The following is an 18,599-nucleotide window of genomic DNA, read 5'->3' as shown; positions in this document are numbered from 1 at the left end:
AAAAATTATTAAACAATAATAGTATAATGTTTTATTACGGAAGAATACGCTTAAAAATGATTAATAGTGCACCGAATTAAAATCGATTAAACAATTTACTTACTTGGCCTCAATTAAGTTACGTTTCTTAACAGGTTATTTTGGGATTATTGTTAGTTTGTTATACAAAATAAAAGTATTATTATTTAGTATTACATCGAAAATCAATCGTAACTAAATCAAAACGCATTGATAATTATATTATTACATCTTACGTAACGATGATATAAATTCGTATACACATAGCTGTGCAATACATATAACTTTATAAATTCATAAATCGGCATAAATAATACATTTTAATACATGTAGCTTTATAAAAAAAAAAGTTACGGAGAAGAAATTAATGAGACTTTGCTTAGATAAATGATCTAATCTACTTACAAAGTCTTGTTTTTTATTTTAATTAAAAATTTAAAAAATAAATAAAGTTCCCTTAAATTTAGTAAACTTTTACAAAAAAATAAATAAATAAATAAATATATAAAAAATAAAATAACAACTATCATATTTGTTTTAGAAGAAACTGAAACTACTATAATGTATTTCATATCATATGACATTATTAGGTTACAGGAGTACATTGAAACGCGACGTAGTAACGAAAAGAAAGTGATAATACATTGAAACGAAAGCGATAACGAAAAGAAACGATCTTAATCGAGGTAGAATAACATGAAGTAATTTTTAAGTAGTTCCAAAAGGTAAACTTTTAATTTTCAAAAGTTAATCTGTGTATTATTTTCATTAATAAACATAATCTTTTAGATGTTATTTTTCATGTCCGAACGGTGATGAAAATAATTTGTTGTTTATTAAAATTCAAGTTTCGATTTTGTTTCTAATTTAAGGTGAAGGTTCTTGGCACTAGCGATGGTTATAGAACCGTTACTATGTAATTCAATAAATATTCATTTAAAATAAATTTGTTTCTTAAGTTTTATAAAATATTTTCATTAAACCGATTCCTTAACATATTAATTATAATTCCTTAATTTTAAGGCGTTTAATATTCGAATCCGTCTGACAGACTTTCCATACACAAAGTATAATAAAATTTTGTAACGATTACAGTTAACGACCGTACGATAATTTTTTTTAAAAGATAATGGAACAGTATTAGTTAATAAAGTAAACATCGTACTAAAATTAACGGTTAAGAAACCATTTTCTTATTACAATTACCTATTTTTACAATTTGTAAATATTAACTAAACTGTTAGCGATAATGGCTTAACTATAAATATCTTTGTTTCCAAATAATAAAAGATTTATTTTTATAAATTAATTTATATTTTATCAAATAATTACTAAAGAGTGTTTTAAACAATAATAAATCATTGATTGCGTACAGAGCGCATGCGTGAGCATGTTTTCTTGATGATGTTAAGAGCAGTCACAATAGTTACTGGCTACTCAACTCGATTTTCTCGTGCACTGGTTTGCGATCTGTTATTAGGTAATTCTAACCGATCGGAGAAGATTATCTTTTTCTTTTTAAGAATAATATTTTAGATAGATAGTTTTTATATTATGTTATTTTTATAACATTTTATATCGAATAGTAATAAAAAAATTGTTTAGATGTAAAAATACGTACCTCTTTGTCGTGCGCTGACCTCGGTCTCGGCGTGTTACAATCACTGGCTTTCGACGACCCTGAATCCCTTTTTAGTTCATCATCATCGTCATCCTTATCGCTATGTTTGCTGCAGGAATCATCTTTTAGTTGGTCAGCAGCCTCCAACGATTTCCGATGCATCCCTGCAACAGCACCGTCCAGTCACTCTCCAGGCATAGCTAAAATCACATCGACACCCCAGTGAACGCATTAGTTACTGGCAGTGTTCGATTGGCAGTAACATCATAATATTTAGACTATCATTTTTTATTTACAGTTACTACTTATTACGAAAGTTGTAAAAATAAATGATGCCTGATTTATGATATTGTTACCGATGAATATAATTATAAGTTTATTTTCAAAACTAAATTTTATTGAAGTAAAACTATAAATTTTTTATCTTTATTTAAAAAAATAATAATTCACGTCTACCAAAATTTTGTATAATTTGAATGAAATACTACGCATCTAATTTATTATATTTGAAAAGATTTTGTAGTCGAGCTTTACTTTTTAATTACCTCAGTCCGTGATTTGAAATATTTAAAAAAAATTGTTTTTAATCGTTTTTTAACTGCGAAATGGAAAACAAATTATCCGGTTCAGACCACGGACAGATCCGCTCCCTACAAAACTGGATAAATATCAAGTACTCAGACCGTTTAATTATCCCTAATTATTAACCTGGATTTCCGCAAAAATCCATAGAAAACAACCGAGGAGGAATGAATAAATTATAAGGAAACGGGTCGGGTAGTGTGAAAAAAATCTCCTCGGGGAACGAAAAACGAAACAAACAACTTTACTTGAGAAAGAACCTCAAGGTCCCTTCCAGTCAGTTAGCAGCGTCCCATTTACATCTTATGTTCTTCGGTATATCAGTGTTAATTCACCAAGTATGAAAACAACGTATTAATTATCAACGACTGCATTTATCGGTCGAAAAGTCCGATGCAACAATTGATTTTCTTCTACGTCTACATTACCAGGAAAAGGCTCTTTTTTGAGCTTTTTTAAAATAGAAAAAACGGTTTTCCTTGCTCAATAAAAAAAATATCCATTTATTTGGCGTAAAATGAAGTACGTATTTGTTAACCGGCATGTCAAATACCTATTTTTTTGAAGTCGAGATTTCTAAGGTTCGAGTCCTTATAAAGGCAGTTGCTTTTACATGGATTTGAATGCTAGCCTGTGGATACCGGTGTTCTTTGGTGGTTTTTACTTTTCTTTTGTTTGTTTTACCTCCGGGTCCGCAATCAAGCAATTCATTCCGCAGAGGATGAGATGCATGTTTTGTAGCGTGTGTGAAAAACGCCATGCCTGACCGGGATTCGAACCCGGTGGTTTGGTTTCAATTAACCACACGTCTCAGGAGTGGACGTCCTGAATCTGTTCAAGACTACATGTTTACCGATACATTTACAATTTATACTGCAGATACGTCAGGCCTGATAAGCCGCTAGCAGTAATTACATTTACCTACACACACACATACACACACACACACAAACTCGGCAGTAGCTGGAAAACCGGTTGGAGATATATATTTATATCAAATCTCTGTTGAAGGTTTTTATCGCTTAATACCGACAAAAAAAAAGCGAACAAAAATTGTTCCTTGTACACTTCATATCCTCAATAAACTATTCAACCAAAATCCTGTAAAGATTGTTTTAACAGTTATGTTAAATAAAATAAAATAAAAAAAAAAAAATTTCTCATGTTATATTAATGCCGTTAATGTTCATTTATCTGAATTGTTCTCATTTAATACTCGGAAAATTTTAATCTATTTCTATAATTATTTTATTTCAATTTTAAACTATTTAGGTAATATATTGTTCCGGCTAAATTAATGTCATAATTCTTAATAAAAAGAAAAATAATTTGTATTAATAGGTTTTTCCCTCTGATTTATTAATTAAGGTGAATATATAAGTACTAACTAATCGCTTACTAATTTCGTTTATTTTTTTTATCCCCACAAAAAATCAAATTAACGAAAATTAAGTTGAAAGTGGTATTTTTAAAGGTTAAAAATTCTAGACTAATTTTTTTCCAAATAGGTTTATTTAAAGTGCCTGGGGCTGACCTGTGCCGACCTGGTCCTCCAGGCTAGACGGTCAGGCAAACGAAACGGGCTGGCTGTTTTATGGTAAAAAAAAATTATTTATTTTGTCGGGTAACAAAATTATTTAGTTAATTTTGATTTTGTAATTAAATGATTTTTAAGGATCAGCGCTTGAATATATTACGATAGATTTGTAACTATGTTAAAAAGAGAGGTTTTCAGTTCAACCCGTATGCTTTCCTGATTTTTTTCTTTCTTTACGTTAAACTGGGGGTCTTGTAACACTCGCATGCTTCTTTCAAATAATTTTACAGAATTTAAATTAATTTAATTTAATCAGAATTCAAAGACGGTCTAAAATTGCTTGTAGTTAAGTATATTTTTAAAATGTAAATTATAAACTTACATATTTTAATAAGTATAATTACTTATAACGCTTTCAATATCGAAGTATAATAGCATTAAAATCGACCTGTAAAAGTTTTATACACGTATAAAACTTTCCTGGCAAACATAGCTAGAATAGCTACAATAAACGGGAAAGATAGTGATCATGTCAAAAATCGGATATCTGGTTTTTTGCAAACGTTTACGTTTTAGGGTCCAACTATTTCATCTAGACCAAAAAAAACATATACGCGTCACACTTCTTTTGGCCTTATATCTCAAGATTGACCGAACCGAACCGATTTTCTTACAACTTGGCTCAAATAATTTCTCTACGTGGGGCATTGGTCATAATATATTTTTTCAAAATTTTTTCAGGGATGGGAATATCGCAAAAATACGATTTACATCTTCTTCCGAGATATTTTTGAGATAGTTTTATTAAAACAAATTTGTTTCCTACAACGCGTGAATAAATAATACAAAAAAAATATTTGCAAAAAATCAGTCCCTAACTGTTAAAATTAAAATATATGTTTTTTGTTCTATCGTCATTCGGTTTAAATATTTTTCAAAACTCTTTTGCAAGTTTTATACTTCATATGTATAGCTATCAAGAAATGACTATAATTTTTTTAAATTATAGACTCTGCAATTAAAATGCTTTTTTTTTTCTTATTTTGGTCTTTATTGAAGCTGGTGTTAGTTTTAGAGAAAATCTACGCGAGCAGATTTATTAAACTTAACCTACATACAAATTTTTAGAAAAAGTTTTTTTTTTAATTTATCGGTTATTTCAAAAATTAATTATTCCCCACCTTCCGGTTTTTAATTTTTACTATTAAAATCCGATAAAATCGTGAAATATTAATCCGATTTCTTTTAAATAAGAATTTAAAAAATAAAAAAAATAAAAATAATGCGTTTTCTTTAACGTGAAAAAATAGATAAATTCTTAAAGAAGTTTTGTGCTAACTACAAAGGGATAGTCTATTTTTATCAGAAAATAGCTAATAAATTATTTATCTCCTTTCAAAGAAATCATTATGTTCTGTTAATTAATCGGTTGAATTGATTCATTAATAAATTATTAACAGCTGACTTATTATCAAACGATTTGATACGACACAGAATAACTTATACAAATTAATCGTTACGAATATCAAATGCTGTATTTCTTTAAAAGAATAAGAATAATAATAAAGTTCATTTTTCTTCGCTTGATATATAGGGAAAAACCAAAAAACTTTTCCGATCGATTAGGATTACAATCGGCAAACTGTAACAAAATATTTTATTTTGATCAGAATGTGCTTACATCGTAAATGGATAGACGCCTACTCCACGAATAAAAAATGGAACTCCACAGCATTTACTTGGACATATGAAAAGAAATCGTGGTAAAACCTTGATCAAAAAAAGTATCGCAAAATACACAGTTAATTGTAAAGTAGAAAGAGAATAGCAAATAAAATTTAAAAAATAAAATAACGGTAAATTAAAAATGCGAAGATGGTAAATAAATAAATAAAATAACGACAAAATAAATAACAATTTAGAAGACGTTAATGGAAATTATTTAAGCACCTATTTATTATTTTTTTAACAAGACTGCCCAAAAAGGAGTGTAATTTATTTAGGTTGTACGTATATATATATATATATACTATGTTTGTTCCACCATTCTCAACGGCTGAACCGATTTAGATGTTTGACTCCGCGTTGGAATCCTTACATTTCTGGTAGTGTTATAGATTATATATATGTATATATATATGTTTAAATTAATTTAAAAAATTAGAAAAAAATATTATACTATATACACGACTGCCCAACAAGTAGTGTAAGATATTTAGGTATTTTTTGTGTATCTATGTATGTTTGTTCCACCGTAGTAGTTCAACGGCTGAGCCGATTTAGATGATGACCCCGTGTTGGAATCCTTACGTTACCGGGAATGTCATAATATATATAACTATATATATTTATACGTTTGAAAAAATTTTAAAATTTGAAAAATTGTACTATACACAAAATTGTCACCCTCACGCTCTTTAATTATCATATATTAGTAATTATTCTATATTAAGGAGCAATATTTATCGGCAATGTTATATTTTGGAAGTTGTTTTTTAATTTTTAAGGTATATCTCTTGTTTTACGTTAAATAGGATGCAGACAACTAAAGGTTTTATTTTGTATTTATTACTCAGGTATTTATTTGTTTTCGTTAGTAGTATTTACAAATTTATTAACAGAGAGGGCTTTTTTTTATAAGAAAAGATAATTTACTTTTTCTTCTTTTAAATTGGCAGGAAGATCTGTAAAATATTTTCGATAATTTATTGAAAACGACAATGAAAGCATATTAAGGTTCTTTCTTATACTAGTTTCACAGGGTTGGATGTTGTCACTTTTGTAAGAATTAAGTTAATATTTTTTTTCAAACATAAAATATATGAATATATTAAAAATATATTCATATATTAATTTTGATAATAACTTTCTTCGTTATAATGACGATTGTTTTAGTCAATAACGAATATTTGTTATAAAAAACCGACATGTTTGATAACACAAGTAAGAAAATGTATATCATAAATTAAGTAATATTTCTTATTATTATAAGTCGAAAACTTCCCAATGGAAGACGTTAAGCATTCATGATTCATATGTTTTTCGCTTGGCATTCTTCTTTTCCCTCCAAAATTTTTCATTATTTCAGAAAAAGCCTTCTTCCGTTCTTCAGACCATTTTAGACGACGTTGTTTAGGCTTCGGCGCTTCTGGTTTAACTTCCCATTTATCTATTTTATTTCTGCATGTATTTTTGTCTATGATCCTCTCCAGCGTAAATACGGCGTGTTCTAAATCTTTTCTTGTTTCTGCCAGCCAGGTGATTGCAGCCTTTCATTATTCTTTCGGTCAGTCGGTTTTCCGGCAGCCTGCAAATGTGTCCGAAGAATTTCATTCTTTTCCTTATGTCGGTTTCGATATTAGAGTACGTTTTAACAATTTCGTTCGGTTGTAATCTGTATCCTTCTTCAGTTCGTCTCGGCCCCAATATTTTCCTTATAATCTTCCTTTCCCGTTTCTTTATTTCTTCTATTTCTGTTTTCCTATTTAAGGTCGATGTTTCACCGGCATTCTGCGGGTTTAATTACTGTGTTGTAATGCCGGATTTTCCTTTGGCGCGAGAGGGAGCTTTCCTGACCTTCTGCAGACGGTTCGGTTGACTTGGTTTCTCAGAGCTGTTTGGCGTAATAAATTTCCCAAGGTATTTAAAGCGAGTAATATTTATAAATAACAATGCGCTAATTATTTCACGCCAAAGCGGATCATAGTGCAACTCTCTCAAGAAAATTATTAACCTTTATATTGCTTTATAATCTGAGATCCGCAATGTAAACCGCGTAATGTTAAAGTTTTTTTTTCCACGAGGAATATTTTTTATTTTATCGTAAATAATTATTCGTGATTGAAATAGTTATAAATAATTAAATTAAACATTTTATACGACTTAAATATAATTTGTTTTAAAAGCCATAATTGGACAAGGCGGGACAATGAAAAAACCTTAGTTATTAGATAGAATAGATTGTTTTAACATTACTATGCGTGTTTCACAGATGAATAGAATCGTGTTTAAATTATAATCTCCCTTTAGGAGAGCACGTGAACTTGAGCCAATCATGGCTTTACTTACTTCTTCTCTTTTCTTTTCTTCCCAAAATCCTTCATTAGTTCACTATGTTTCTTCTTCCTCTCCTCCGTCCATCTTCTTCCTATCCTTTCCCATTTTTGCCCTTGTTTGATTTACTTACGTCTAATTTCATCCCTAAATTTCTTTCTGTGCATGATTTCTTCTTCTGAGATGTTCAGTCGTTCCTGGTCGTCTTTTGTTTCTTTCATCCGAATGGACTTTACTTTCCTTGGCGATGTTGAAAATTTTTTAAGCGAGTCTATCTTTTCTAAACCGTCCTGCATAAGTCTCCGTAGAATTGCAGAAGTCTTTTCGTAAACTTTTTGGTGATGGAGTCTGTCTTTTCATATAATTCCTTTGCGAGTCGTTTTATGCAGATTCCGTTTCTGAGGACCGCACCGTGGATTTTCCGTTCTTGCTTCTCGATTTCATGAATTTTGGTCATTCCTCTGATTTCTGTGATTTTAGATGCATACAAGGCCTCCGGCAAGACAACTGTGTTGTAATGTCGTATTTTTGCGTTGCGAGACACTGCCCTTCTGTTATAACGAGTCTATGCAAGCTTGTACGCCTTTTTCAGATTGAGTATTCTTTTTTTGTTAGATATTGTATTCAGTCCCGTAGGTCGGATGATTTCTCCTAAGTGTTTGAAGCGGGTGGTTATGGAATTTTGTCGTATTCTACAGTTGGTATTTTCCAGTTGATTTGATGTCCATATATTGCGTCTTTTCATAAGAAATTTGGAGTCCGGATTTACAGGATATTTCACGCAGTCTCTCCGATGCAAAAATGGCTTCATCTTTGTTGTGTGTTAATAAAGCCAGATGATCTGCAAAGCCCAAGCGTTTCAGGGTAATTCTACTTTGTTTTGTTTTCCGACTTGGATGGCTTTGACTTGCTTCTCCCGTTTTCTGATTATACCTTCTCCAAGATGATGCTAAACAGAAGAAGGTGATACGCCGTCCCCTGTGTGAACCGCCAATGGGTTTGAGATTTCTCCCGTGAATTTGACTTTTGAGGCGGTTCCTGATAATGTCTTCTGAATGATGGTCTGGTCTTTCTACCGAATCAAATTCTTGTAGGGTATTAAACAAGGTTTGTCTGTCGACAGAGTCGTAGGCTTATTTAAAGTCAAAAAATGTGACCGTAGTGTTCGAGATTGTCTGATGTGTAATATGGTCTTGAATTTCCAGATTTTTTCGATATTATATATATATGTGTGTGTGTGTGTTACAAATTTTAGGATATATTTTAGCGGAGAAAATAAAGAAAAAATCCTTATAAAAACAGGTTCAGAAAAGCTTCTTTCGGCTGGCCAATGATTTCTGCGCCTTCGGTAGAATAAAATAAGACTATATAATTTTTGAAGCCCAAATTAAGGGGTAAATTTATCGGTTTTATATAAAATCTGACCTGGAATATTTAAAAAAATAGATCCCAAAACTGTATTTTTAGTAGTTTTTGACATATTTGGAATAAAATCCACGCCGATCTCCGTAGCGGAGTGGTAGCGTCTCGGCCTTTCATCCGGTGGTCCTGGTTCGAATTCCGATCAGGGATGGCATTTTTCATACGCTAGTAATTTGAATTTTTCACATTCTCACGGATAAGTTTCAAGCTAACGAGTGGAATTAATTCACCGGAACAAAAAAAAGAAACAAAAGATCGGGGGTAAAAAAATAGACCGTTTTACGTTTGACGTAAAGTAACTTTGTTGACTGGATAATAAACATATAAACGTTTTAAATAAAACTTAAATACAAATAAAACATACTAAAAACAAAATATAGCAAAATGCGGCAGATTTTAGTTAGGTATTGGCGAAAAAACATTATCAATTTTAAAAAACAAAAGTATTTATATTGTATAAAAATAAAAATTACAAACACAAGTATAAAATGAACGTAAAAACAATTAAGGAAACTGCTGAAAATGTTCTCCGTCACATTGGTTGGGGAATAGTGAAAATTTTGTTTATTTTAATATCGAGTTAAAAATCTTCAATATTTTCAAATGCTTTATTTTTAATAAAGGTAAACATTTTTACATTTGTAAGAATTTCAAAAGTTATTTTTATATATTCTGCTTAAAGGATACATTTTAGAAACCTTTTTTTTCACATTTTATCATTCAATTGAAATTAAAAAAAAACAAACTTAGTAAACTTTTGTAATAATTGGAAAAAGGGGGTGTTTCGCCAAACAAATATAAAAAAGTTTACTAGAACATTTTATCAAAAACATTTCTTACTAAAGTGGATGCACTTTTTTATCACGATAACAAATTGCCAATTTTTTTTGTTATGGACCCCTCACACTTAAAAAATTAACATTTTTTTAGCCATTTCTTGCTTTTTTATTTAAAATGTAGTATATCTATAATAAATAATACTGAATATTAGAAAAAAAAATGTAAAGATGTAAAACGATGTCTTTTTTTGCAAGTAGATAAAAATGGAAATATTGAAAAGTAACAAGAAGAATTAACTAAGATTATTTGTAATGCAAGAATATAAATTATTTGTATAACAAATGTTTTCTGACCAATTTTCTTAACTTTTCACGATAAAATTCTTTGGATATTAGATTTTCAGGACAATGTTATTGCAACAGATTTAAAAGATTTATCTTAAAATTATCTTTTTAGATAATATTATTTTTTCTTTTAAAAAAGATATTCGGTTAAATTATTTAGAAAAATATTTTTGGGCACCACTAAAAAATGATCATCTTAATATATATATATATGTATATATATGTGTTTGAAGTTAATTAAAAATCAAGTGTAATGGGGTTAGCCCACCGGTCTATTATTTAACTCGTCACAAATCAGTAGTTTAATAGATGATTTTCGAAGTCAAAGGTTCTGAGGTTTAAAGCCTAGTAAAGGTTAGTTGCTTTATGAGGATTATAGTACTAGACAGTGGATACTGGTGTACTTTAGTGGTTGGGGTTCAACTAACCAGACATCTCAACATCTCAGGAACGGTCAGTCTGAGCCTGTACAAGACTATATTTCATTTACATGTGATATATAATTTATGATCTTCATCTCATCGGGCCGTGGGGATTGCTTATTATTATTCACAAGTTGAACAGAATGCAACGTACGTATGAGGAAAAAATGCGGGTTATTTTTTATAATTAAATTTTTTTATCGACTTTAATTAATCGTTTTGAATTATGTAAAAATAGTTAGATTAAATATGATTAATCAGCTATTACCGGACTAAAATAAAATTTATTAATTTGAATTATGTAAATAAATTTTGTAAGGATTTAATTACGAAAAGTAAGAAAACTCTTAATAGTAATGCAACATATCGGTATCTTCAAGCCGATGAATATTTTAAACAACAACAATATTATTAATAAAGAAGAGGGTAGTTGAGACGAAATGAAACGACATTGGGCACTTGTTTCTGAAACTAGCATTATGGAAGTATTTTAAAAAAAAGTGTTGTTTATTGGTGGGGGTAAAAGAGATGCGTGTGTAAGAGAGATGAAGCTAAATATACAGAACATGCGCATAAGAATCACGGATGAAACAAAACATTACGCTAGTAGTTATATAATATTGCGGTAGAGGGAGAAGGGACAGGGATTCTTCTGTTTTTGAATTCCCCTGTCTCCGTTTCATTTCTTCTTCCCTCTTTTTTCTATTATCATCGTCATCATCTAGGCCCTCTACTCGCTGTAGAATCTACGTCATCATCGGCATGACGGTACTATTCGTTGAATAATAAAGAGATATCTAAAAGAGGGGGAAATAGGAGGAAAGAATCATATAGGGGGAAGGTAGACGGTATGAAGTTGTTGCAGTTGGAGGTGGTAACAGTGTTGACGTTTTGCGATGGATTTATTCTTATATATTTCTCATTTCCTCCCTGCCAAACATTCTCTGGAGACACTCCAAACCTACAGTATATCCATCCCTTATGGAGGAAATTTTACTTCCCCTACCTTTTTTATTTTTCTCTGTAATCCCTCTACTCCCGATATTCTCTAACTTTATTTGCGGTCAATCTACCGTTACTTATAAGTATTATTTACATTAACTGTAATTTTAACTTCAGTTACTAAGTAGAAAATACCTTATTTTATTTGTTTTTACTATTTTTTTATCGTCTAGTTAATTATAAATACGTAATTTTATTCGGTTTATATAAAATTTTGTTCGGTTTGCAAGGAATAATTTAGTTGTTGAAGATTTGTTATGCTAAAAAGCTTCGTAAGTGAAATTTTTACTACTAGAAAAATTTAAAACCGGTGAGAGAATAAAACTTTTACGCTAATTATAATAATAATATTAAGTATACAAATTTATATAAAAGTTAGAATAATTTATTATTATAAGCAAGCTGCAATGTAACAAGGAATGAGAAAAATATGTAACTGTTTTTTTTATTATTATTAATTTATGTTTGAAGGATGTTTAAATTATTTTAAAGAAACATTTCAGATTAAAAAAATCAAGTACACAGAAAAAGATTATTAATAATATCGCTAATTTGTTTGAAACTAAGAATTTCTTGCCGGCCTCCGTGGCGCGAGTGGTAATGTCTGTGCTTTTCATCCGGAGATGAAAAGCACAGACGTTCGAATCCCGGTCAGACATGGCATTTTCGCACGCTACAAATCATTTAACTTATCCTCTGAAGTACTACCTAACGGTGGTTTCGCAGGTTAAAAAAAAATAAGAATTTCTTAACTTAAAGCTAATGAAGAATAAACTAAGATAAATAATGAATCGTTTAATTTATCGCTTTGGGAAGAAATTTTGTTTGAAATTAAAATAAAAAAAAAATAACGGAATTAAGATAATAAAATGCAACAAATAATAATAAGGAATTAAATGTTAAGATAGTGATTTATTAGAAAAATTTACAAATTTGTTTTATTTAGGTAATAAAAATTATAGGAAATGGACAAAGTAATAAAGATATTACAGAAAAGGAAAGCTTTTAATGAGGAAAAAAAATTTACTGATAACAAAGATAGATTTAGAAATAAGAAATAAATTCTTAAAATTATTTTTACTTTATCATACGGAACGTAAACAATTAGGAAAAGAGAAGAAAATCCAACGTTGGCGTTTGGAATACGTTCTTATTGGAAAATATTAAAATTAATTAAACACTTAAAATAAAATAAAATTAAGCGATTTAATAAAATTAGTTAATTAGATTTTCAAAATCTTATAAAATTAAGTGATTTTAAAACTAATTGATCTTAAGGAAAGTTTGATATGGAATCTTGTACAAAGGTCGAGGCTGTTGCAGACTATTAAGAGATATTTATGTATGGTAAACGGTTTGATTCTAACAGGAAGACAGATTTTAGAATAAATAAAAAAATATTTGAAAGATCTAAAATAAAAAACATATTAAGGAAAACGTTACTTTAAGAGATTAACGTAGAGTAGAAGTTAGGAAAGAACAAGAATACTTAATACGAGAAGAATAGACTAAACAAAATACAACATAGTTTCATAGCACAGGATTAATGCTTGATATAACTAAAGAGTTTGATATAATCGGGTTTGATTCCCGAAGGTTTTTCTGTTTAAAAAGCCGAAAGGTTTTTGCAAACTTATAATTAGTCATTCTCAACGGAGTCGCTAATATAGATGTTGCAACTTAATACTGAAGGTTAAAAAGTATAAAGTGTTTATTAAAACTTTTGAGTTTTACTAGTAATCAGTAATTTTGTTCTTGATATGGATAGTCATTTTAGCCGATAAAATTTTTTTATTCGGGATATTCTATTTCTCTTTGAAAACGACTTGTTTGTGTCTATTGTTGTTCTACTTATTATTTGTAAGGAACCATAATGAAACGAATGTAGGCATATTGACGTGAAATACAAACTGCTTTTGAAACAGATATTCTTAAAACAACGGTCATTCCATGTCAGACTTTTAGTGACGGTTTAAAGTGAAATGGTTTTTCATCGCCTTGGTTCATCGACCCGAATACGTATATATTGTACAATACAGTATATTAAAACCACTTAAATGGAAATTATATTATGTCCTACAAATAAGTGATATTACAGAGGCGGTTGGATGTAAACTTTGCTATTCTCAGAGAAATCTACTAATGACTGTTTTACCTCAGATGTTTTGCTCCTTACAACCTTATGAAAGAACGAAATAGATTTTTAAACTAAAAGTCTATTCGTAAACAGAATTTCGCGCAATCTTCTATATCATAAATTTATTTTATTTCGTGACAGTAAATTAATTAATAATTTGGTAAAGGTATCTAAATACCTAAATATTCTTTATTTCAGGGCATTAAAATTCAAAGGGAGTTTAAAAAAATAAAAGAAGATATTTTCTTTGAATAAATTTAGAACATATTTTTGGTATTATTTAATCTGTGGAGAGAACAACGGCTTTTAAATGGGTTTGTAATATGCCGTAAATATTCTGAAATATGTAGCAAGAGAACAAACACAATAACTCACAATTTTGTAAAGCCGTTCTCACTAATTCCTCGATGAAAACCGGCAAAGAATGTTCAAGAAAAATTCTACTTTTAATATTTTGTCACGGACTGTACCTTACATTTACGATATGGATTTACTTTAGGAAGATGTTCTCTGTTCACTTTGTATTAGATTCCCAAACATTAGAAAATATACGATTGTAGAAGTCCATAGAGTACGGTGATTTTTATATATACAAAAAATTCACAAGTTAATTTTTCTTTATCGATTTCAAATTTATTTTACATTTAAACTAACGATCGTTCGATTATTTTGGTGATTTTAGATTTTAGAAAATAATTTTAAAAGACAATTTTTGACGATTTTAAAAGAATAATTAAAAATGTTTGAAACTATAGAATCTCAAAATTAAATGAAATAAAAATAGCTATGAATTTTTGAAGATAAAATTTTTTACGACACAAATTTTAGAAAGGAACCGGAACGGTCAAACAGAACGAGTTGTGAAGCAGTTTTGTAAGAAAGATGCAGATAAGGATGATAATTATTCGTCCACATAATATAATTAAGAAATTTAAAAATCTTGGAGAAAAAAGTGGAAAAAGAAGTACCAGACTTCAAGAATTTTAGAATACTAGATTTCAAAAATGAAGAAATTTATTAAAAAATAAAAGAAGATGCTCATATCTAGGAAATGTGGAGGATAATTAACTTAGGAGAATGACTAAGGTCTGTCATCGGAAAGATGTAGGGAAAAGAAAAAAGATTTAAGTTCAAATTACAGGTTTATTTTTATTTGATATTTGTTATTCGACTACTGGGAATTATATTGTAGTAGTTAACACAAGATAAAATAAATCAATCGTCTAAATCGCAGAAACATTCCTGAAAATAACTAGCATCCCATAACAGGCTTACAGAAGATTTAGGAGTAAAGTGGTTTCTTACTTCTTTTTACTTGAAGTAAATTTGTTTATTTTGTCCAACCGGTTTTCCAGCTATTGCCGGGTCTGGGTGTATATGCATAGCCAAATTTAATAACTGCTATCGGCTTGCCAGGCTTGACGTAGCTGCAGATGTAAGTGTAAATGTGTCGGTAAACATGTAGTCTGGAACAGAATCAGGTCGACCACTCCTCATGTAAATATTCCGTTACATATTGGCATTTTAAGTCCGCTGAAATACTGAACACTACACAGATTCACTCGTTTAGCGCAGGAGCTAATTACTTAAAGAACGTCATTAATCTTAAAGAAAATAACTTTCGCTACGGTCTTTAAGTACCGTGTTTTTTTTTTATATCGGTTACTTTATACGGCACCACAGATATAATAAAGATCGATAAATAGTGTAAAACAATAAACTATATTCATTCTTTTCTCTAAGAAACAGTAGATTCCACTTAGCAGGAAAGAGTAATTTGTCTCTTTCTCTGTAGAAAATTAAGGTCAATAATTTTTGTTTACATTAAGTTCCATTTGAGTGAGATTTTTTTCTTAAAATTGTTGGTCTGTCTATCGTAGATAAATAATTTAAAAATATCAGATACGATATGATAATCGACTTTTTCTACGATTGTTATAAAGAAAATATTTTAGCGAAATTTCTTGGCTATTAATTTTACAGATCATTCATTATACAATTTAAATAAAAATCTAATGCGAATACTGGTGAACATCTCATTGATTTTAACAGAGCCATATTTAAAAATAAATTATTACAAATTATTTATGTATTATTACGATAAACTAAAAAACCGGTATCTAATATTACTTTACTTACTTGCAGAATAATATATATATGTAGTAATAGTATACAATATATACATATATGTAGTATATAATAGTATATATATGTATATATATAAATATATATATATATATATATATATATATATATATATATATATATATATATATTTATATATATATAGTTTTATTTTTAAATTAAAACTGTGTAATCACTTACCTAATAGCCAAGGTGCAACACATTCGTTTTCCTTGGCGCTTTTAAGTATTGTTTCCGGAAGTGGTAATGAATGACGTACCATTGCACCATATAAACCATATTCTGCCATTATTGTACTTCTTCCCCAACATTTTTCTGTTTTTCTCCACTTCGCTCTTCTGTTTTGAAACCAGACCTATAACAAACAAAAAAAATCATATTCCTTCAGTGTTGTATAATAAAAAAAACACACGTGCAAATTATTTATAAAAAAAAAAGAAAAAAGTTAACTAATAATTAGATTGAATGCGGCAAGTCCTACAAAAAACAGTTACTTTTATACGGATTTGAATACTAGATCGCGGATACCGGTGTTCTTTGGTGGTTGCGTTTCAATCAACCACACATCTCAGGAAAGGTCGAACTGAGACTGTAGAAGACTATTCTTCAACTACACTCATACATATCACCCTCATTCATCCTCTGAAGTAATACCTCAACGGTAATTCCCGGAGGCTAAATAGGAAAAAAAGAAAAAAGATTGATTGTGACATCGCTGTCTTAAAAAAAGTCTTTTGTAATAATCAAAAAATTTAAAACGTCTATAAGTATATCGAAGTATAAAACTATTTTGTATTAAATTTTAATAAGATGATTTAAAATGAAAAATTATTGGTAAAATTACTGGTGAAAATTAAGAAGAAAGTTCATTTAAACATAGCTTTGGAAATATCTTGTAAGCGACGTTGGCTGGCGATAAATTTCGTCCTGATTTCTGTACCTTCTGTAAATTTAAGCCAGACTGTAATTGTTGGGATCTAAATTAAGAGGTAAGTTAAGTGATTTTATATGAAATGTGACAACAAAAATCTGAAAAAAATGATCTCAGAACTGTATTTATTAATAATGTCTGAGAAATCTGGCCTAAAAGATTGTGGTCGAAAAATACAGTATTTTAAGTTTTACGTAAAATAACTTTGTTAAACGGGTAATAAAACGTGAAAGTTTTAAACAAAACTTGCGGAGAATTTGATTATGAGTAAAACGATATAAAAAAAATCACCAGAAACCACTAAGGCAGCGACTTTTATGCTCTGAGGAGATAGAGTTGAGAACCTCATTAGGAAAGTACTGGTATATTTAACAAAGGGTAGAGAAAACCAAGTGAGAGCTTTGATTCCAAAGTCATAAGTCGTAAATCAGGAAAGCAAAAGTCCGTGGATAAAGTGTACTATTCCACCTGTATAAGACAGTCGGGCTATAATATTCAAAGAAGAGGGCAGGTCCTACGCGGATCTCTTAAGAACTATGAAACAAAAGCTATCCGGGAAGAGGCTGGAGAAACCTCTTGCCGGGTAGGCCTCTTTCCCTTAGGAAAGGAAATAATGAAGAATTATTTATACGAGTTAAGGGGAAAGAGAAGGCTGAGGCACTTACTATTACGTAACGCACTAAGTCGGTAGAGTTACAGGTCGATATGAGGGCCTGAGGCGGACGTAGAACAATTGTACATCTAACAGATATTGACAGTGATACTAGTGAGCAACAAATTTAAGATTGAATAGCTTAGATAATAGGAGGTGCAGGTGAGTTTAAGATCTTGTCGATAAGACCTGCTTACGGTGAAACAAAAAATTTCAAAATATCCACCACATACCGTGCAGCGATGAAGTTAACAGATGCTTGCATACCGATAGGAGCTGGGTACATTGTCGTGCCTATATCCGAGTATCTGAAGACAGATGCTATCGTTGTTAGGCTTCGGGCCATGTCTCAGCGTATTGCAAAGGAGTAGATAGATAGATAGATAGACGTCAATTACGCTTCAACTGTGGGAAACCGGACCATAAGAGCTCTCAATGCAAAGAGCCGATGACATGCGCGATGTATGATTTGGAGAGCCACTGAAGCGGAAGGTGTACGACCCAGAAGTGAAGATACTACAAATAAATATGAATCATAGCAGATGGGCACATGACAACTGCTGGGAGTTGGCTATGCAAAATAGGGTAGACATTGTAATTGCTGCGAAACCTAATGTTTCATTTACTTGTATGCCCGAATAGATAAGAGACAGCGGCAATTGGCTTTCCTTCAGTAGGGATTCCGGTAGGATTATCTGAAGCTGGAAAAGGTTATGTCTGGACGGTCTTGGGGATACTGTGATTTTCGCTGTGTACCGTTTCCCAAATGCGGAAGTTGTCAGTTTTGTGGCTCTCTATGATGAAGCAGGACATAAAATTCTAAGGTTCAGAGACAGAAAGATAATTTTGGCTTTCGACTTTAACGCTACGTCTTCAGAGTTTGCGGGAACTGTGTGAAACTTAGTGGGACAATGTTTAGCGGAAAAAATCAACGCTTTATGGTTGATTTTTCT

General features: G+C 30.3%; 1 protein-coding gene across 1 annotated transcript in view; it reads right to left on the bottom strand.

Annotated features, from left to right (window-relative positions):
• The window catches only part of LOC142331080 (visual system homeobox 1-like), a 374,704-nt gene that overhangs the window by 9,792 nt on the left and 346,313 nt on the right, over positions 1 to 18,599 (bottom strand). Inside the window, exons 5-6 of the mRNA XM_075376744.1 lie at positions 16,244 to 16,418; positions 1,640 to 1,803 (exon numbers count right to left, since the gene is read on the bottom strand). Of these exons, the coding sequence (XP_075232859.1) occupies positions 1,640 to 1,803; positions 16,244 to 16,418 (339 nt within the window). The remainder of the gene's footprint in view (positions 1 to 1,639; positions 1,804 to 16,243; positions 16,419 to 18,599) is intronic.

This window comes from Lycorma delicatula, chromosome 10 (genome assembly GCF_047948215.1).
Source record: "Lycorma delicatula isolate Av1 chromosome 10, ASM4794821v1, whole genome shotgun sequence".
Classification (NCBI taxonomy): Eukaryota; Metazoa; Arthropoda; class Insecta; order Hemiptera; family Fulgoridae; genus Lycorma; species Lycorma delicatula.
The sequence above is the reverse complement of the archived record's forward strand: the minus strand, read 5'-3'. Positions and strand labels throughout refer to the sequence as shown.